The sequence below is a fragment of the Photinus pyralis genome, unplaced genomic scaffold (assembly GCF_008802855.1).
Source record: "Photinus pyralis isolate 1611_PpyrPB1 unplaced genomic scaffold, Ppyr1.3 Ppyr1.4_LG6, whole genome shotgun sequence".
In the NCBI taxonomy this organism is placed as follows: domain Eukaryota; kingdom Metazoa; phylum Arthropoda; class Insecta; order Coleoptera; family Lampyridae; genus Photinus; species Photinus pyralis.
In genome coordinates this window covers 33,826,756-33,849,215 of record NW_022170663.1, presented here as the reverse complement: position 1 = coordinate 33,849,215, position 22,460 = coordinate 33,826,756, and the positions used below count along the sequence as shown (strand labels likewise).

At 35.1% G+C, this 22,460-nt stretch overlaps 2 protein-coding genes across 13 annotated transcripts in view; one reads left to right on the top strand and one right to left on the bottom strand.

The window, feature by feature from the left end:
• LOC116173891 (protein phosphatase 1 regulatory subunit 12A-like) overlaps positions 1-2,696 on the bottom strand; it is a 55,554-nt gene extending 52,858 nt beyond the window's left edge. For 3 of the 10 annotated variants that reach the window (XM_031491620.1, XM_031491623.1, XM_031491625.1), the window contains exon 1: positions 2,362-2,693. In XM_031491620.1, coding sequence (XP_031347480.1) covers positions 2,362-2,610 — 249 coding nt within the window. In that variant the 5' untranslated portion in view covers positions 2,611-2,693. Of the gene's footprint in view, positions 1-2,361 lie in introns of all 10 variants that reach the window. The other 7 variants (XM_031491618.1, XM_031491624.1, XM_031491619.1 and 4 more) reach the window with 4 other exon arrangements.
• A 3,776-nt stretch (positions 2,697-6,472) lies between these two features.
• On the top strand, positions 6,473-18,713 carry LOC116173313 (zinc finger protein on ecdysone puffs-like). Of its 3 annotated transcripts, none has more exons than XM_031490690.1 (10): positions 6,473-6,653; positions 6,765-6,794; positions 6,919-7,150; positions 10,487-10,558; positions 10,942-11,288; positions 15,293-15,920; positions 15,970-16,081; positions 17,739-18,025; positions 18,072-18,271; positions 18,449-18,713. In XM_031490690.1, the coding sequence occupies exons 2-10, from the start codon at positions 6,775-6,777 to the stop codon at positions 18,552-18,554; spliced, it is 2,004 nt and encodes a 667-aa protein (XP_031346550.1). In that variant the 5' UTR covers positions 6,473-6,653; positions 6,765-6,774; the 3' UTR covers positions 18,555-18,713. The 3 variants fall into 3 exon arrangements, with proteins under 3 accessions (XP_031346550.1, XP_031346551.1, XP_031346549.1); XM_031490691.1 differs by having other exon boundaries at positions 6,913-7,150; positions 18,461-18,713; XM_031490689.1 differs by having other exon boundaries at positions 6,913-7,150.
• Positions 18,714-22,460: the final 3,747 nt, after the last annotated feature.

The window sequence follows — 22,460 nt, the reverse complement described above, 5'->3', positions numbered from 1 at the left end:
TATCGAAATTATTTTCTTAAACTATCGATCTTACAAGTAATCTAACTCAAAATAGACTAGAGCCTGTACATCTACACTATAGCAGAAAGCTTTTAGTGATAATTTGAAGTCTCTAGCTATTATAGTTGCTGAGATCTCACCCGACAGCCGGCCAGCCAGCCATAACGAATATAACAGCGTATTTTTTCAAAAATGCGTTATAAATTATATTGCAGTCTGGAGAAATCGTCGATAGTCTATGGAACTAGTTAGCAGCGACTTAGCAGTCAATGGAATTCCTGGGCAGCCAACGTAATTCATGTGCAGAATGAGGCAGTCACTAGAAGTACCTAGAATTCACATGTCGTCCTTAGAAGACTTTGGAAATTGTAGAAAAATTGGGATTTTGGCAGTTTCCACAGTGACACAATCTCGGACACACCGCTCAACTAACAATACTACGAAGATACCTTAGTTATAAGTGTCGAAAATGGGACACCTATTTTGAAAGTGTCCCCCCAATCGAATTTCACTACAGTGGAATCCCGGTAATTCGAGTTGGGTGGGACTGAAGGTATATCGGATTGTGGCTGTCGAGCATTACGTATAATGAATACTTACCACTCTCTCTACATTTAAGACCGAGTTTAAGACTGTCTAAAACAAAACCAAAGACAAAATTTTCCTCCTTTGCTAAACCTAAGCAGTAAGTGATATGTCATAGTAAAAAATACTTTTCCCTCGACTTTTCTGTTTAAGAGTAGGTTACAGAACTCTGTTAAAGTTACGTAACGAATGGCGGTTATTGGTGACGGATCTGATAGGTATGTACATCATAAGACTTTGATATTTTTTGTTTGTAAAATAATAGTAAGAGCTCGGGTAAGAGTAAGTGTATTTACTATTATTGCAACTAGTGTTCATATCAAAATTAAGTTGTTTATTTTGTTTACACTAAAACTATTACTTCAATGGGATTAAGTCAAGTTCAGGTACAACTGCCTCCCGGTCCCAGACAACATTCGGCTGGTGAGTCCAAAACATTAAGCAATACTTTTTCTGATACCTATTTACACAATGATCATTTACACATTATTATCACGTTCTAATGGTTTGAGGAAAAATAAGGAAAATGGTATCACAATGCAACAAAGTAAAGTTGAACCTCAGGCTACTTACTCTATTTACAAACACTGATGCTAATGTAAATAACATTTTCCTGTATAAAAACCACAATTATCCAGGATATTACATATCGAGTTAATGATGTTACATTACAAAAAGAAATACAAGGCCATCTTAATCAATGATGAGTGGATATGCAAATCCCAACCTGCAAAAAGACCACAATGCAACCGAACTTCAACACCTAAACTGCAGTCACCAATAGAAATAAAACCTAATTAATTTATTGGTCCCCGGTCAAGATAGCTGGCATTTTACAGTCTATCTGTCTAGACAATGCATTAAATTTACTCCTTTATTACAAGAATGCATTTACATCCACCGCCACTCTCTTACCCGATACCTAAATTTAAAAATCCTTTTCATTATTCGAAGATCATCGGTTATAAAATAAATTTATATTTATACATTCCACTACAGCTGTTTAACACCGGCTAAGTGATGCAGGATTTTTTTTGGTGATCGATCTCGGAGTATGTACTTCCGTATATTGGGAAAATAAAATGAAGAAAACTGTAATCTAAATTTAAACCCGGGGGGAATACGTCAAAGCTGGTCGAAGCATTTCATTAATCCCAAGTTTCTCGCCAATACTGATTTATACATTCGGAGTCTATTTTAAAATTTCAATTGCTTATTAGTACAAAGTTATATATAGAAAACTCTTACAAATGCCTCCACTTTTTTTCTTGTTTTATGTGAATGCAAAGATGACATAAGCCTCGTAAATTGTATCGAAAATATGTTTTGACCTAGATGATCACGATTTAATCGCAAACTAATTAGATGTAACGAGGGAATTAGATAGTGTAAATTCGTTATGCCAGCTCTATCTTATCATTATACAAACAGGTTACCATGACCACTGCACCGTGATTCTTAGTTAGAGAGTCGTGCGAATGCCACTTTGCTACGAATTTTGGATCTCGGTAATTTGAATTTGATCACAATCACAGACTGTTATTAATTAGAGGCCATTGACATTACTGATGACAGCTGTTAAATAATGTGGGAGTAACAAAGGTATTATCATCCAAGAGGCTAATTAGATAACAATTAAAGGAGACAACTTTTAATTACTCAGCTGATGGAGCCATATTGTTGGTGTGGATTTAATTTAAATTGGAACATCGCTACAGGTGCGCCCTTTTAGAAAAAGGCGTCCATTCCTAAAATTCTCGGAAATTAGGTAGTTACCTGATGTAATGCCGTCAGGCCGTCGACGTTCGCCGTGTCGATATCGGCCCCCTTTTCGATTAGGCGTAGCACTTCTTCCTTGTCACCCGCGGCACACGCTGCCAGAAATACACAACCGGACGAGAATTTCACTTTTTTAGGTTTTTGCTTTGGCGTTATCGACTCGCGATTCGTATCCGATTCTTCCCAACGCTTTAATTGTTCTGCCCTTTTAAAAAGGGCCGAACTGGAGCGAGTCTCTATGGACATGTTATTTAATACCACTAGCACTCCCAAACTACCATTACGTCTCTTTTACTTAAAGATTCACTCATTGACGTATAGAGGTTACAATTATCGTACGCCGGTGGCGCCATCTCAAAGGGCAGCTTTATGAGATAGGGTTTATGGCGCGAATATAAGCAAGTAAATCTTCTTTTGTGGATGCAAGTAAATTATTTCAGCAACAGCTGCATTAATTATAATTACTATTCCCTGCACAAAAATAGTACATTAGTCCCATCAGCGCGAGCGCATTATACACGGCCGAGGTGGAATGTGATACAGGCTGTTCCGCACGAAAAGCGGGCATGAACCATATGACAATCAGCGCTGCGATGTATCACTAACGTTAAACTTAAGGTAACTTGCACGTTAAGTTTCTAATAAGTACATCACAGGGCTGTTAATTGTTTTTTTAAATTTTTCCATACCTATTCAGCTATCATCAACGGTCCTTTGCGCTCTCTGCTTCTCTCTGTCAGCAGCTCTTCTCTTCATAATCGCATACCCTTCTCTTCCTTGCCTGAGTTCTCCTCAACACTTCCATTCAACACCTCTCTCAACAAACAGTCTTTCCTTAACACAATACACAAGTCTTTGTTTCTGCTATGGTATTCAGAAACCCAATATGTTATTTGCGGTCACGATTCCAGTGCCAGCTTGGGGGACATCCAGGATTATTACATATTTTCACACCATATCCCTTCTCGCATGTTGTCGTATACATACATGGTGTAGAAACGGTTTACGCACCATATGGTTTTCAATGGTAATTTCTTTATATTGAAATATTTTCTCCCCTAATTATTTTACAGCAAAGTTGTAAATAAATTTTTTGTAGATTGTAAAATTTTGTGTCTATTCATCTGCTCATTTGTAATTTTTTGTTGTGGAAAATCGGAGAAATTAAGGAAATTATAAATTATAATTATAAATCTAATTTTTACTAAAATATCACTCGCGCCGTGAAATTATTGGAATAAAAATTCGAGTTTTACGCAAATACTAAATTCTAGTTTAGTTATTCTCTCCGGTTCCCAGAATAGATTAATAATCAATGAGGGCATGAGCATCAAACGCAAAATTTTTCAAGTTACATACAAGAAACCTATTTACAATTTTGATATAAATTAATTAGGGGAGCATTAAGAAAAGATTTCGATTTAATACTTTTGATTCTCAGTAGCAATCGACCCATATGAATGACACGAATGAAAATGCCGAATTTTGCGCATATGAAAAAGAAAGAACATATTACGCACACAAGGCGATATCAGGGAAACCTTCTTCGGGACAAAAACCCCCGATGTAGCCACACAAATATGTACATTAAATTTTAAATAAATCAACTACGACAACAACATACAAGAGAAAATACACAAATAAAACATTTCAAATTGTACATAATTAGGTAATCGAATCAAATGCAGTTCAACAAATGCGTAAAACTACACACAGGAAACATAAATGCCAGAGGAAAACGTGATACAACAAGTTAGTACAAAAACACATATTAAATCACATACACGATCAATTGTGATTAAAAAAACAAATGGCGTGGCTCTACTCCAGCCTCGGTTACCATAATTTAAGATGAAAAGTAGTAAAGTAGAGGATCCCCTTCTCGTATAGCTTACGCACAGTCCGGCAGCGGGTCACGAGTAAAAGAGTAACAGATACAACGAAGAATTGGTCTGTATCAGATACTTGCTTTGCTGAATATAGTTAAATCGTGAATATGTTGGAGCAACCAATGAAAAGATTTCCTAAAAAACATGTTTTAATAAACAAATCTAAGGATTTAAAATGCAATTATGTAACCAGCAACAAGAAATACTTAAAAATCATCTGTTAAGGCATGAAACACATGGTTTACAATGTGACCAGTGTGATTAAACAATAAATAACAAGCCTGACCTTAAAATTAATCTTTTAACACAGCTCAGGACTTAAAATGTAACAAGAGCAAATATACAACCAACAATAAAGACACATATGTTAACGCATGAAACACGTTTTAAAATGTGTGCAGTGTGATTATATTAAAAATAACAAATATTCCCTTAAAAGTCAACAAAGCTAAGGATTTATAATGTAATTATGCAACTAACATTAATGAAAAATTTATGTAAAATGCAATTATTGCACAATCTAAAATAATGGTTGGACTGAAAGGTCCCTGTAAACGATATGTCTTTATCGCTGTATATTTTTCTCATTCTTTCAAACGCTATTTAAAAGAATGCTTTAATATTTCCTTTGAAATAAGGACTAAACGTGAGCCTGTTTATATGACCTAGGCTTTCAATGTAGGTATTCGATATGCTCATAACAAAACCTTTGATTCCGTTCATTTCGTGTTTCCTAATTGCATTTTTTTCACTATTGATATAATTGCTCTTTCTGCTGTCGAGTATATGTTCTCATCGACAATGACATCATCAGTTCATCACAGTGTAAACATTCGTCTGCTTGGAATTCTTCAAAGAGGGCTAGCTGCTACATGTGAGAAAGCTGTCCTGGATTTTTTTGACTGGCCCAAAACAGATTCTGCTTCTAATAATATTTATTGTCGGATATTCAAAATATGAATAATTCACATTGTCATTTTAACTGTATAACAATACACATAATATGATTAGGAGTTAGGGCCAACACAAACAATTAGCACAGATCTACACATACAACAGATTGCTAATTTTATGGGAAACACATTTAGGTATACTTAAAAGCGCCCTCTATTGAGCAGCGGATAATGCACGCTTAGCGAAGTGACAGACGGAAAACGCCAAACGTCAAGTAGCGGAAAAACCGTTTTTAGTTTTTTTTTTTTTAGTTTTGCGCGCAAGCAACAAATTAACTAGACCGAAACAAATCCCAAAATAAATTCACTGTTAACGGAGGAATTACTACCGATTACAAATAGAAAATGTCTAAAACTAAAAACGATTTTTCCGCTACTTGACGTTTGGCGTTTTCCGCCTGTCACTTCACTAAGCGTGCATTATCTGCTGCTCAATAGGGGGCGCTTTTAAGTATACCTAAATGTGTTTCCCATAAAATCTTAGACCATATAGTACATGCTAAGTGTTTCTCTTCGCCGTACTTGGAACTCGCTAAGTCTGTGCTCTGTTGCGGCTTTTCTACTTGCATCCCCTATCGCATTAGGTTCTTGTATATTAATCTTTGCTCATTCCTCTACTACTCCAGCTTCTACCTCTAACTTCCCTCGTCTAGATGATGACGTCGAAGATAATTTGGAATTAAAGAACTCTTACTTCTGTTGAGCAAACTTTGCTCCTTGACTTTCGTGCAATTCATCTGCACTGCATCATTTTTTGCAGATACTCTGCTTCTTTTCTGCTATTAGGTATTTGACTGCTTCGCCTGGTTCGTCGTAGCCTGTTCTTGCATTGGTTCATTCTGATGTTCTGTATGATGGCAATATGTCCTTCTCAAGTGCAAGTTTACTGCCTTGCCTTGGCTTTTGAAGATTCACGATGAAATAATTGTTATTGTGTGTATACATTTACAAATCATGTAAACCAACCAACCACTAAAAATCAAATAAACTCCACTCAAGCAATTTTCGATTTGCGGTCATACAGTACAATCTGATTGACGCGGGAATATTTCAAACGGTATATCCGGTGGGGTTCACCAACACCAATACTACTAAATGGTAAATATGTCTTGAAAGTGAAGTGAGAAATTCGCCGATTTCAAATCACGGAGTCAAATCAATTAAATTTATTGCAATTTAGCAATAATTTAGGTTTAATTTCTTGGTTTTTAATCAAATCAATAACGTTTGACGTTGTTGCGCAGCTGCGAAGTCACAACCACATCCGGTTAATAGAAGCTTGTTTGTCGTGTTGGTGTCGGTTTTCTCTGATTGCGTTGGCGTGCTAAGCGAATTTTTTTTAATTGTACTGCATGAATTGTATCGTTGAACTAGAAAATAGTGTGTAATTCCTGTGGGAACATTGCCGAAGATACGTTTAGGTATAATCTTATAAATTGCGGTCGAGGTAAGCGTATTTCCTTCCAAAACGTCTTTTCGCTGGTTTGGTTAGCTCTCCAAGCGCTTCCTCCCGTTTACCTAAAAAAAATGGAGGTATTCATTTATGTTTTTATTTCAGTGGGACCACCATGAGTTACTACCGACCAAGGTAAACAATTTTTTTATTATTTATTTAGGACACTATGTCCTATTTGTGTGCTTTAATCTAATCAAGTTTTTTTTTTGACACTAACACTTGACCAAAATTATGATTGATACACATTTAGTTTCAGTCAAGCTGTCGCTATGACCCGCGGTCGCGGATTTTCTTCGTCCTATCGCGGATCCGGTCGTTCGTCGTGGGGCGGACCGTCCGATAGAGGACGCGGAGGATACGGGTCGAGTAGAGGCAGATTTCCGCCGTATTCCAGCACTATAGAGTCGAGGTCGAAGTATTCAACTTCTGGCGATCGTTATACGAGTTCGTCTAGAGGTTATGATGATTACCACAAATCATACCGCGGGGTAAATATATGTTTTCATTCCTTAAAGTACTCAAAGCGGGAACGAGAGTGATGTTTGAACTGAAAGGAGACTGAGAGACACTGCTCTTGAGCTCGCGGAATAAAAGAGATTTAATGAAATTGTTTCTTAGTCCCAGTGTTATCTGTTGTATTTATGTAAGTACAATGGACGTCATGTGGGACGTAAAGTAAAAGACTCCTTTTTGAATCTTGCAATTTGTGTAAAAATTGCAGGCCTTCCCTGGGAGTAACACGAAAGTTTCATACTGCAAATTGTGCTGTATTTTTATTTTTTTACTTCAAATGACATGAGTATATGATTGAAAGTAGATGTAGGTCATACAATAAAAAATACTGATTGAATATTTTATAAATGGCCACCCACCCTTTCTGGCGTTCTAGCATTTGCAAATACATTCTTTTTGTGAAGGAATATGTTTTAATGGGTGTTGAGAAAAATTTAAATTGAATTAAAACTTGAGTTCATTTTTAGCCCCCTTTTTATAATAGGTGTTTTGGCGCAAAATTTCACACCATTGCCTACCCCGTTCTTAAAACCTTTAAATATATTCAAACACATATTTTCTATTAGTCCAGGCTAAATTGAGCTACAACATTGCTTGTTGGGGATCGACCAGGCCAGAGCCGTCCTTATCAAATGCGAGGCCTGGAGCGAAATATGATTGGGGGGGAGGTATGGAATACACCCGGAGGAGGGGGGTCCTCTACCGGAAATTTGTGCAAAATTATACATGCAAAGTCATCATTTTAAGCACTTAGAATGTCACGCGGCAAAAGGGAAAGGAGGAGATCATGCAAGAGTACTCACTCACCGGCCAGCGCGAGGCTTTGCTCGCGACTAATTACTATCTCGTGCGAATGAGAATTTCGTTCGTAGGTTTTTTAATTACCCAATAATAGTTGAACCGTTGATTGAAGGATTTAATTAATCAATGGTTGAACATATTGCGCGGGTAGTCAGACAGACATTTTATATATTATATTATACATGGTGCCCATTATGTATGGAATATAATATATATCTCGGTAAATATCGAATGTATATAAAATTATTCAAGAAAATTTTTCAAAAAAATGTATCATAATTAGATGAATAACATTAATCCAGATATCCTACATCAAAATAAAAAAAATGAACGTGTACGTTTCTTATTAAACCTTGAAGACAAAACGAAATTAGCATTAAAATGGGTTTCCTCATAATGAATGTTCAAAATGTTCACGATTAACTGCAAGGCAGTGGCATAATCTATCACAAAAAATAAAAATTAATTTCTTCTACACGAGTGTTATGTCATTGAAAAGAGAAAAAATCTCTATCAAACGAGCCTAATGAAAGTGTGCATTGCTACTTTAAAAAAATCAATTATTTTTCGTTACTCATTTGTTTTCTGAAATAAAAACAATGGAATGCTACCTTATTATGGGAAATAAAATGTTAAACAACTTTCATATAGAAAAATCTTTACCGAGATATAATTATACTATGTATATCCCATACATAATGGGCACCCTGTATATTTATATATTAAAATATTATTATATTATTTTCATTCAACCAAAACTTTTTTAACGAGAGTAAACTTGCTCCACTCTAAGGACGGCACTGGAGCAGGCAAGCATACAGACTCTTCAGTCTTCAAAAACGCATAATTCGTCTGATATGCAACCTCACATATTTAGAAACATGCAAATACACCTTCGTAAAATTTAAAATCTTACCATTGCCCTGTATTTACATCTAAAAAATTCTTTATTATGTGCATAAAAAGTAAAAACATTAAGAAATTTGATAAAGTAGGAAAAATGCATGAACACAACACAAGAGAACAAAAAGAAATTGTTCAGGAAGCAAAAGAATTCGATTTTACTTCGAATTGCTTTTATTGCGGTAAAAATGCAGAAAAAAAAATAATAAAGATGTTTTAACTAAAACAGTTGAACATAAGATAACAAAAGAGAATATTTAAGCAAACATTAAAGAGAAGCAAGAAGACAGATTTCGAAAAAATGTTTAACATCCAACATGTTGATTTATCATGTTTTTGGCGATTTTCTCGAATTTTTGCTATAGGAATAATATTTTTTTATTTTTGTTTATTAAAATATGTCTTCCCGAAAATTTTTCTACCCCGCGCACCTCTGTACGATGAAATGAAATAGATTTTTCATCCCCTTGAAAAAGAGGTGGTTTTTTCAGAAATCGGGAGATCTTGGAAACGGTTCAACTTTATGGGCCCAAAAATTATCTTATTTTTTATCATAAAACAATCTATGTTTCCTCCAAATTTCAAACCCCTACGACATTTTTTCGCAAAAATAAGAATAAAAAACGAAAAAAACAGTTTTTCCGGTTTTTCTAGGAAAATTGGAGGTTATGTGAAAATAGTGCAGATACAAAAGTTGCTCATTTTTTTAATCTCTAACTTTTACATTTAACATTTTCGTCTAAAATTAATAGTTTTGCCACAATTTGCAAAACACCAATTTCCCTTTCAACCCCCGGGATTTCACCCGCGAAATAATTCAGCTGTTTTAATTATTTTTTCCCAATTTCTATTCATTTCACCTGCCTGGAAAACCTGGTTTCGCCCGGTAACTAATTTTTTTTTTTTTAAATATATAGCCTGGACTATATTCAAATTCTTAAATTGATTTATTTTACGCCTTTTTTTGACATTTAAATAGATCGAACTGATAACTGTCAAAATAGTCCAGGAAATATGTATATAATTTTAGGACGCAAAATTCATGGTAGTTTTGGACATAAATTGGTTTTATGTTTTCCGTGTCGATGAATCCGAATTTTTAACTTCCCACCAAAGATTCCCTCCGCAACCCCCCAAATTTTGAAAAAAATGAAAAAATATCGTTTTCCTCGAAAACCTCGACACTTTTCGCTACCTTGCCATATTTATCGCTGCCTTTCATTTTCAATTTTTTGGTCCATCCGCTCGGTAGTTGGTGGCATACTTTATCTACATTTCCAATTTGTAGGAATTTTATTGGTGCAGCAAAAAAATGATTTCCTAAGAAAACATGTTTTTTTTCTAATTTTCAAGATTTGAGGAGGGAATTTTTGGTGGGAAGTTAAACATTTGGATTCAGCAACCCAAAAAACATAGAGTAAGCCTATTTCCAGAACTACCATTAATTTTGCAAGCTATGGTCCTCATATGTTCTCTATTGCCTGGACTAAAAAGGAAAAAAATTATGGTAGAGAAGGCTAAATAAATGTTTTATTTGGGATCTCCTCTCCACCTCACATCCTTCCAAAATTCATCAGCAATATTAATCAAACCAATTATTGTTTCAGGAGCTGTCAAGTGGAGGATATCCCGGTCGTGACGGCGCACGTTCACCCGAACGCAAACGCTTGAGACCCGAGGTACATTCAGTAAATCTGACACAGTTTCTTTTTCGCTTTACAGGTTTGAGTAGGGCACTTTTGCCGTAAAACAGATTGATAAGAAAAAAATTGGAGTCTCGTCTTTGGGGACGATCCCATTTGAAATGTATTGTTTGAGAAATTTCTTCCGTACCATATGTGTAGTACTTGCGATAATTATATAACCAAAAAAAAAGCAAAATGCCATTCTACACACAGAAAAATGTTCACATAGATTTGATTAGAATCACGAGCTTACACGATTTTTTGATTTTATGACTTGTTATCAAATCAACATACAATTAATGAGTTTACTGAAGGCCACGTAGACACGATGTCTGAAGGCCTTGCAGTGCCGTTGTATAATTACGTATCTTATTCAGGCAGCAAGTTCGCGACGAAGCCATGAAGGTGACAGTTTCAACAGTTCAAGTGGCAGATACCCTTCGAATAGCTTTTCAGAGCGCAGGAGTTTCTCACGCGACAGACGGCCGCCTTCTTATTCCACAGGCAGAGATGAATTTCGGCGACCGACACGACCCATTTCTAGTACCCCTCGAGGAGGGTATCGAGGGCGTATCAGCACTAGAGGAATGCGAGGTGCACATCTTAGAGCGGTGCCTCCACGCAGACGTCTGATAGAGAGCTCCTATGCTATTCGGAAACGTTTACCGCCGCGATTGACAACATCTGATTACGCAAGGAGACTTAAAATTTCTAGATTAAGGAGGTAAATCAACATTTTATTCCAGAAATTTCACTGGTTAATACCTGGTATGTTTGAAACACTGTGTGAAATTATGTTATCATGGTGGAGATGCCTTTTACGCTTATTAGATTGAGCCGGAGCATAACAGAGAAATGCGTAATTTGTTCATTGTTTTTTATAGGCCTAAAGTTTGTGTTGTAAAGTGAGACTACTTAGAAGAAACCACACTTTTCTTATATTTTCTAATTGTACTTTTTTCTGACGAGATGCATGGATTGCAGTACTTGCTTCTGTTCTCCACATTAGATAACTTTGTTGTTTCTATGGTCAATAATAAATATGCCAACTGAAATAGAAAAAATACGATGGATGTCCAAAAGAAGAAAATGTTATTTGCTTGCTGTTAATGATGAACTTGGCGCAGGAAAGATGACAAGTCTGACACAAAAAGTTGACATTAATTTTATTTTAATTTATTTGAGTATTGTGGACCTACCATGGATCATACTGTCATTGTCATTTCCTAGCATTAGAATCATCTCTTTAAATTTTTGGGCAACTTCTGAAACTACACCTTTCTTGGGTGAATTTTATTCTTTTGACTGCGTCTTGTAATCCAGTTTCTTGAAGATCTTTCATGTTTTGTGGTACAAAATAAAAGTACTGTAAACGAGGTTGTGCTACATTTTCAATCGATTATTTGAGTAGGTAGGTAAACAGATATATACTACTTTTAAGATACAGGGTGTTATTTTTAACACTTATAGGGTATTGTTAGTATCAAAAAAGTAATATAGGCGTTATGTGCCCTTTTTAGGTCAAACTTAAAATTGTCTGTTCAAAATTTGAAATGTTCACCCGCTTCAGAGATAAGGGGGAAAATAAAAAAATTGTCAATTTCAGAAAGACCCTATATTTTCTTAGTTAACAGAGATACCAAAAAATATTTATTACAAAATTTTCTGTATATTGATTGTTCAATAATCTGAGTCCTTTTTAAAAATAGAACACTGTATACTTTCATCTCATAAAATTCAATATTGATTTAAAAAAGATTTTAAAAACATCAAAAACCGTTTTGAATGTGTTGTTTTTTTGAATCATTTAAACCTTCTTTTAAATTTTTTTAATCTTTGTATCGTTTTCAATTTTTTTATTGATTTTTTTAAATATCCGTGGTGTGTTAGGTATATTTTTGAAAACAGAATTTAATATGCTACCACTTTAGATTAGCTAAGAAAAATATAGGGTCATTTTGAAATTGACAATTTTCTTGATTTTCCTCTATATCTCTTAATGGAGCAAGTACGTATTTTCATTTTGTCATTTTAAGTTTGAGCTAATATTACTTTTTTGATAGCAAAAAGATTCGCGCTTAGTTTTTGCATAAGAAAAAATTCTGCTATGAAAAAAATCAATAGTTCGGTCCAGTCAATTGCGATCTTAAGGACTCAAAATTTTATTTAAGCTGTGCATAAGATTAAATTAAATTAATCGTTCATTGGATAATTTTAGGGTACTGTGTCAAATTAAAATTTCTGAAAGATTTTTGAATTTTCATACATTTCCACTTTCAAAATATTTTTTACATTTTTTTGGAACATTTCTAGCATATTTTTAATGTTTTCGAAAACTACAAGTAGTCCAGGGAATAGAGGGTTTTAATTTGCAAAATGAGAAGTAGTTCCAATTTCTTTTGCATGTCATAGACAGTCATCTGATGGTTAAGAATCTAAGTTTTCGACCTCCCACCCCCTGTGCTTCCCCCGTACCACCCCCAAAACCGCTGAAATTTGGTTGGTTTCTTAATTTTTCAATCATATCGTTTTAATGGTTCACTTTAGAAAAAAATATTATCAGAAATTGTAGACCATAAAATTCTACACAACTTTGATATAATACTACTTTTTTGTGAAATGTTTATTACAAAAGATATAGAGCTCGAAAGTTGGTTATATTTTTAAGAATTCTGAAATTTCTATGTAGATGTTTTAACCAGATTTCATACTTTATCTCTATAATTAAGAGTTTTACGACAAAATATCTTGAATTTATTGTGGTATAAATCCCTCTACTCTGCACCCTTACCAAAGGGGATGAATAATAATTAAACTTGCAACCCTTGCTAGTGAGGATATTTGAATCACTGTGAGATTGTAGCGCTTTCTAATACACTTTTGAAATTAAAAAATTGTCTCATTTCAGTTCAGTTTCACCCCCCCCCCCCCCCCCCCGCGCGATATCTATTCCTACCGCGGTTGGGGGGGGGGGATATGAAGGATGAAGCTGAACTGAAGTAAGATAATTTTTTTGTTTCCAACGTAGGTATATTAGAAAGCCCTACAATCTCACAGTGATTCAAATATCCCCACTAGCAAGAGTTGAAAGTTGAATTATTATGCATCCCCTTAGGTAAGGGTGCAGCGTAGGGGGATTTATATCACGATAACTTCAAGATAAAACTCTTAATTATAGAGATAAAGTATAAAATTTGGTTAAAACATCTACATAGAAATTTCAGAATTCTTAAAAATATAAGCAACTCTGTAGCTCGATATCGTTTTTAATAAACATTTTTCAAAAAAGTAGTGTGTATAAAAGTTGTGTAGAATTGTATAGTCTACAATTTCTGATAAAAATAACCTATAAAAAGATATGATTGAAAAACCAAAAAACCAACCAAATTTTTTTGGCTTTAAGGGTGGTACGGGGGAAGCACAAGGGGTGGGAGGTCGAAAACTTGGATTCTTAACCACCAGATGTTCTTTCATGACATGCAAAAAAAATTGGAACTACTTCTCGTTTTGCAGGAAATGGTCCATTTTCAGTCTCTATTTCCTGGACTAAAGCACTGGTAAACATTTTCAAAACACAAATTTTAAAATACTCCCGTCATTTTTCAAATATTTTCAACATTTTTTAAACACGCTCCCAAAACTTTTCAAAATGTGAATATTTACCAAATGTTGAAAGCGATTTTAAAAAATTAAAAATTATGGCAGGATTAGGTAGAAATTATAATTGACAACCCGAGATTTTTTCCTCCCATAAAAACTATAAAAATGAAAGTTTCTTAGGATAAATGAAAAATTCAAGATGGCGGTTACTGTATATCTTTTTTTAAATCAAAAGAGTATATTAGTAAAATTAATTATTTTTAAATTTCAATGAAGTTTAATGTTCATTCATATATTATTTTCTGATTCAATATGGAATCTCTTTAATTAAGCCATGCTGTGAATTTGTTAGTACAATAGGGTTTTTGGGAATTTCGCTCACCAAAATTACACGCGTTTTTTCCTATTGTGTTGGAACTATATTTTATGGATTTTCTGTGACATATATACTATATCTGATACATAACTTCCATGAATTTTATTATCGTCTTGAAGCAAATTTTCATGTATTCCTTTTGGGAGAAACTAACAGTGTCATTACTCATTACCATTACCTATCATGAATGTCCCAGTGTTATCTGTTGTATTTATGTAAGTACAATGGACGTCATGTGGGACGTAAATTATCGACTCCTCTTTGAATCTTACAATTTGCAAAAAAATTGTAGGCCTTCCCTGGGAGTAACAATTCCACTTAGTGGTCCACACATTGGAAAAATTAAAATAAAATTTGTCAATCTTTACGACCTCTGGTGAAAACTATCTTGCAATTTACATTGAACGTATGGCATTAACAAAAGCGACAAGCCGAAGTGTGTACCGGAGAAAATTGTAACAAATCTATACATCACGATGTTATTACATGTATTAACGAAAACGAACAGACGTATGACATGAGGATTCTGAAAACTGCTCTCTTTAAATGATTTGGTAGAAAATGAATCTGGTAAACGTCTCCAAACAGCTGAAAATGGAGTGAAATAGAAAAAGTAAATGTAAAGATTTGTTTTGTTTTCTCTTGATGCGGCGGTAAGGTGGTATTTTGATCTATTACACTGTTGTTAATTAATCACGTTTATTTTTTGTGTAATATTTGAAATTCTGTTGTAACTAATTGTCGTTGTTTAGTGCTATTTCGCATCACGTTATTCGGAAGCATGACGATGATGAGGAAGAGGATGAAAGCGATAAGGAAGAGAGTGAAGAGAAGGATGACAAAGAAGAAATCGATGGAAGCAAGAAGGAAGATGAAGAGATGGAAAATGGTGAAGATGGAAAAGATGAGGACAGTAAAGAGAAAAAGGATTCTCCTAAAAAAGTCAAAAAGGAACTGTCCGACAGCAAAAATGAGAGTGAAATTGAAAAGAAGAGAAAAGACTTCATCAAACTGGCTTGTCCCCATTGCAATATTAGGTGCGTGACTTTCAACAAGTACAGCATTCATTTGCATAGTGGCCGACATATGACGGCCATGCGCTACGTTGCTATGAAGCAGAAATCCATTTTGGCACGCATGCGTCTTACACAACGCAATGCTCAACGCGAACTCGAGAAGTCCACAGAGGATTTGGCGCCTCGTACAAACTTCTGTCCTCTGTGCAAGCTGAACTATAAGCAACCCAAGGCGACTCATCAGGCGTCCGAGGCCCATAAGAGTATGAAGAAGTTTTTGATGCCATATTGTCGTTTTTGCAGCATTACTTTTAAAAGTCCCATGCTGTACGAGACGCACATCTGCTCAATTGAACACATCAAGGTAAAGCGCGAGTAATTCAAATCATTCTTCTCTACTTGTGGTTTTACAGCGTAAAGCCAGAAATTTGAATGCCGATAAGCCGGATCGAGAGGATATGTCTGGAAATGAGGAAGACAATTTAGAAAACTTCATGACCATCGATTCCATTGGAGATTTCGATGGTATGAAACTCTTACACTAGTTCAGATTATCCAGTGAATAAGAATCCGAATAGGATAACACAATGCTTTTTAAGGGGCCAGTTTAACAGTTTTTCTTGATATTTGTTATCAAATGTTATTTTGAGAAAGGGTACTGAAATTTTGAGCAACGTAATCAAACATCTAGCAAAAGTCATTTTTGTCATCGAAATTTAACATATTTCAGATCAACAAAATTTTGGCACTTTTTCCAGGAATCATCCCTTGCACTTGAGGGACAAATGGTCAATACTTATAAAGAGGTAAACGGAGGGTGGCTATATGTCAAACTAAAGAAATCTACCAAGTAAAAACGTCTGTCTTCTCATTTTTATAGCATTTTAGAAAAACTAAAAATGTACTAGACAGACTTTTGCAGAATTTGCGGTAGGTAGGAACATAAAATTTTGGTGGGTGATATGAGTAAAAACGAATTGAATGTCGGAAGGATTTTTTTCCTATCACTTAAGATTTGATCAAACGTGACAATAAAATTTTGAAATTTAGATGGCACATTGCTTACTTTTTGGCGCATTTTCCAACTTATGTTGAAAGGCGCTATTATCGCCTTTCATAACTTGTTTCTCTTTTACTTCTGTGCTGTGTGTTTGAAATTTTCGCTGAATAATGTGCCTTACGCCCCGCAACAGAAATGACCATCAAATGGCACAAAACATAACATTAATTTTAAATGTTAAAAGTGTTCACTTTCAAGAAAAAAACACATATTGCGTATGCCCTCAGGTAAGAGAATTACGACTTTCACAAAAACTTTCAGCATCCATTTTGGACTGTACAGCTCCCCCTTACCTTCCAATTTTTTTTTAATGTCTGGATGATTCTTAGAAGTGATTCACTTATATTCACTATAAGTTCTTTATTACTTCCGGTTTAGCTGGAATAGACTTAATTTTCGATTTTTAAATAGTACACTCTGTATTTTTTAAATTTTAATACAAAATGGCATCTTAAGTGCAGTAGGTGCTCGACAGTCCGGCACACCGAGTAGTCAGGCGATTCCCTCTATATTCTGGCATTATACAGGGTGTTAATTAAATACTTGTACAAACTTTAATATTCATGTATATGATATGTAATTCAGGAACATTATGTTGCTCCCTCAACATTAAACAAAAAACTCAGTTAATATTTGAGATTCTCGTCATCAATACACCCAGTATCCCGAAATTTGGCATAAGCGAAAAATTGGGGTGCTATGTTCACTTGTCACTTTTTGACAATTTTTTTATTTAGTGCTTTGATGAGTGGATAGTTTTGTGTGGAATCAAAGTATTCCAAAAAAATTCCTTTTTTAAGAATCAAATGAGCCATAAAGCTTGTTTCACACTAAGGCGCCACTCGAGGTACTTTCTCTATTGCTGTGGATCACCTTCACATTATGATTGAAAAATACTGGCCATCTTTTCTCTTATTCCCATTGTACTTCTATTCGGATTCTTATTCAATGATTTGTCTCTGTGTTATCTGTACCATTTCTTTGTGGTACAGGCGTCTAACGAGACAGAAATTATCAGCTCCCGTTTGAAACCTGCATTTTGCTTTAGATCGCAGGCCTTCCCTGGGAGGCACATTATTTCATTTTCAAATTTTTCTTTGTAACACTATTTTTTATTAATAGAAGAAGAAGAGGCGAAGAAAAACGAAGGTGGTGAAGGTAAATCGAAGGAAAAGATCGATGTCGGAATCGAGCAAATTCGCAAAGTCGAAGTTTACTATTGCGAACTGTGTAAAATGTATTTGCCTCGAGTGGAGGAGGGCGGACTGGAAAAGAATCTTTCTAAACATTGCAAACAGCGTACTCATATGCAGCGATACATACGGTACAAAGAAGATAAGGAGTTGGCAAATCATGCGGAACGCTTGCAGCGTAAGGAGACGGCCGAGAAGGAACGCGAAAAGAATAAGGTTATTCTCAAAGACTTGTCTTAGATTTTTATGTCAAGTATTGTAGAATAAGGAACAAGGGGAACCAGACAAAAAGGAATCTAAAACTGACGAGAAGGAAAAGTCTGGCGAAGATGAAGAGAATATTGATGATAAACTATGGGCAGATGACGTTAATAAAGATCTTGGCGATATATTAGCGGAAGCGGAATCGGGTAATAAGAGTTCGGATGAGGACGAAGATGCAGGTGGGCAACGATACGACAGGTAAACTTATCGCAATGTTGTCTTGTTTTCCTAGTATAGATAGATCTATGCAGTGCGTCTTAAAGCTATCCTATGATTTGTGTGGTTCAAATTATACCACATAGCATGGTTGCAATTTTATAGACACGCTGTATTCTATGTTACATGCGCTAAAGTTGTTTCTTTTCCTTTTACAAGGTTACGTTACAGCGAAAAAGATGGCGAAGTAAAAAAAGATGGGGAGCCAAAGGACGAAGCAGCAACCGAAAAGAAAACTGAGGATAAGGTCGAGGAAGCTAAATAAATACCTATAATTATGAACGTTTCTAGTATACAATGTTAAATTATATAAGTGTACTTTTTTTAAAATTTAGTTTCATAATTTTAGTTTGTAGATGTTAAGATAATTCGTGTAGCTGTGTAGCAATAGCATTGTAATTATAATAAACGTTTCGACATTCAATTGTATATTTTTTTGCTCTTAGTTTTTGTATCCGTGAAATGTCGTTTTTGAATGTATAATCATTTTGACTGGGTGGTTTACACAGCCGATATTGCACAAGTTTTAATGTGTTGATGTAAATTTTGCGTCGCACATGAATTATTTTGTTTGGAGCACAGCAGTGCCAATACTGCTGCCAATGTTAAAACCACTTTCTTGGACATCATCCAAATTATGAAGTAGGTGTGTCTGTACTGTAGGCGGTGATAGTGCTCGTTTTTGTACATGGTGTCCCATTAACAATGGTTACAGGCCATATCCATTGAACTCCATATTTATGGAACCGTTAATTGCACAGTTTCGGGAAAAATTTTTTGTTAAGGACGGCATACGAATTGAAAAATTGAATCATTTATGAAATGGGGCAACCATGATTCAGCTATTAAATATCAGAGGTCGCAGCATGTTTTAAAATTGAAAGATAGTGAAACATTATTTTTGTAGTAAACAGGTGGTTGACATGGATTAAATTACATTTAAAGGTACACGCAAAAAACCATTATGCACTATTACCAGAGTTATTGAGTTATTATTTTTATAATAATGCTTTGACGTGGTGAAAAAGGATACATAGGGAAATTTGCTTTATTTAGAAAAAAAACTGTTTTTGTTTATTTTGTCATTCCTACAATTAATTGTAATCATTATTTTCATTAAACTTCATACTATGCGATCAAAAAAGAGTTGTCGAGTAACCTTTGGATTTTTTGGTTACCCGAAAAGTCCGCGACTCGATTGTCAGTCCTTTTTTGATCGCTCGTTATATGACAAGCCGGAGAAATCATACTGGGGTTATAGGGGGCGTAGAGTCCATATCATTGGATAGTTATAAATGCCCTCGAAATTGGCAGAGAATGCCAGAGGTGGAGAATATCGAGAGTAGATCCATTCAATGATAGATCTGGGTTCAGCAGCTACGACCCCCCCTCCTCCAATGTTATGTTATGTATAATGCATATGCAATAAATAAGAAATGCATTTTTGTACCCCTGTGATTTTTTAGGAAATGCACGTCGTAGGATAGACATAGGATACAGGCAGCGTTACACAATCGTCTAAAATTTCCAAACGATTTTCTTTTTCGTAGGGTCGCCCAAGCTCATTCAAATCACAAATGTCATTTTATCTTATTAGTAAATGAGAAATGAATGTTGGTATAGGTCACGTTTATGTACTCGTCTTTAGACAAATAACCATTCATTGTACTTAATGACATCATAATCGGATGAAGCAGTTCCTTACATTTTTTACAGACGTGCGCCGTTTAAGTTGTACCTTAGCGACATCTCGAAATAAATAGCCGCACTACTGCTGCTTGCCGCCATTGCGGTTGTTGTAACTTTAAAAATGAAATCTTTGAGAATGACTCCTGGTCCGCCTGGTTGCAATATTGGATTTTAAATGACAAAACTTTCAATAGTGAAAGAAGAGGAACAGTTTTACAGCGACTGTACTTTAAAATTCAACAATTGCTTAAAATAAAAAATAAAATGTGTCGTCTTAGTTTAGCAATATTGTAGTAATTACTGTCTTTCTAGTAAAACCTTTATACATTCACTCTAGAGTAATGTATGTAGAATTTATATTTTCAAAAACCACCCTAAAAAATGATTGTATAAGCCCAGGAGTCATTCTCAAAGTTCGATATAATTTTACAATGCAATTTGTCAGTGGCGACCTCTATTGATTCTCATGAATAGTATGCCGTCCTTAAAAGAAATCGCTGGAAATTATTTTCAAGTTTGCAGTTTTGCCGCTAGAGGACGTACGATTCATGGGTAAGTGGGAAAATCACTTTTTTCCTCAAATATACCCAACAACATTGAACTATATACTCTGTAACTGGAACGGCATCGCCCGTAATCAGCCATTGCCAGGGGCCGTGGCGAATTTTTGGGAGAGAGAGATGGGTAGAGGTAGGTATCCCTTACCTTGTTCTACTCATGTGGGCTTATGGGATGGTTTATACTACGTCTTACATTTTGTTTATTTTTGTCTAAAATAAGTTATTAAGAGATTTGCAAAAATGGTCATGAATTATGTTGCATATACGTGCAATCATTTTTATAATAAAAATTCAAATATTCAATTTCATGGGTACGTTTTCATTTTTTAACCTCGACGCGCTCATTTAATATTTTTGCGTATGACGGCATTTGCACCGCTCAGATTTCTTTACTAATGTACCTCACACTCATTTATACTGTCCTTATGAATGATAATTCTTCTTTCCCACTCTTTAATACTAATTCAATAGGGCATTCCACTCGCTAGAGAGCATCATATGAAGAAAAGCGTTAACGCCGCCAAAACTTATAAAGCCGTTTTGACTTACTAATTTGAATATGAAGTTCCTTATTATTTAATTTTCCACTCAACGTTATTATTGATACTGCTCACTAATGGGGCGAAAAATACCTTTAAGGATTGATTTTTTTATTTATTGCCGATTCCTTCGGCCTACAATGAACTGTACATTAGGAAGCGTCAAAGTGTAAAGATAAAATATAAAAGCATACACATATCGCACAGGTATATCACAAAAGTTAAGAGTAGAAAATATCACGGTTTGCATTTTCTACATCCATATCCATCCACATATGATACTGCCGATGGCACCACCACCACGTACAACTGGTGTATTTGGTAGTTACGTTAGCGGTGTGAAGGTATAGTTCCGAAAACAAAGGATCCATCGGGCTGTTGGAAAAATTCCAGTCTCGTACGAGAAACAAACGTTCCATAAGACCAGCATAAGACATTCGTGTCAATTCGTTTCCATCTAATGGCAATGCGGTGACCACTACGAGTAAATTGATTCCTAAACTCATTTTATTCTAAAAAAAAGTGCTTTTTTTAAATTTACGTTTACCTCGACGCCGTAAAGGGTACGTTACAAACGAACACAACCAATGTTTATAACTTTATTTTACGTTAATAAGCAAATGGAATGCGTCGAGCCACCATGAATGACATTAGTTGACATTATACTTGTAACTTCAAGAATCAAGTATGTGAGTGTGTGAGTGAGAAATGGCGCAGTTTACCACATTATTAAGTATATATTTTAAGATATTCCATTAACAAATAGATATTGGCACTTATAAAAGCATCGACAAGCATTTATCTTTATCTTTCTAAGGCCCCAACCTCCCAGTTTATTTACTTATCTGTATTTTTAACCAAATACGTGTGATCGCTCCTGCATATGCAATACAAAACAACGTGCCAGACAAGGATGAGAATACCTACGTTATGCTGGTTGCCTAAAATCATTGCGGCACGCGATTTTGGCGCTCGATGCCGTTCCAGTTACAGAGTATATAGTTCAATGCCCAACAAACATGCATAAAAAATACATGCATAGCAATCTTGTATCAATTTTGCATCATTTATTCATTTTGATGCAGCACATATTGTTCTAGCTCATAAAAAGGGGTGGGCGAAAGGGAACATCTCTTTTAGGGATTGAATGTAACTTCGGATTAGGCAGATTTTCACATAATAGGTCTCGTTGGAAAGAGTTCTCTTTGTGGAATCAGATTTTACATGAATAGAGTCTTTTTGTAAATGTGATGAGTGGTAGAGGGCGCGATGGACATTAACATAAACTGCAGGTTTTTTTGAAAATTTCAAATGGAACGATAGATATAATTATTACATGATATTATCAGATAAAATGAAAAAGTGAGAATCTCAGTGAAAACC

Coding starts and splice junctions, on each gene's coding strand:
- LOC116173313 (XM_031490689.1), top strand. CDS start 6,775: ATGAGTTACTACCGACCAAG. Junction 15,921..15,969: donor GCTCAATTGAACACATCAAG/GTAAAGCGCGAG, acceptor GTGGTTTTACAG/CGTAAAGCCAGAAATTTGAA. Junction 18,026..18,071: donor AGGAACGCGAAAAGAATAAG/GTTATTCTCAAA, acceptor CAAGTATTGTAG/AATAAGGAACAAGGGGAACC.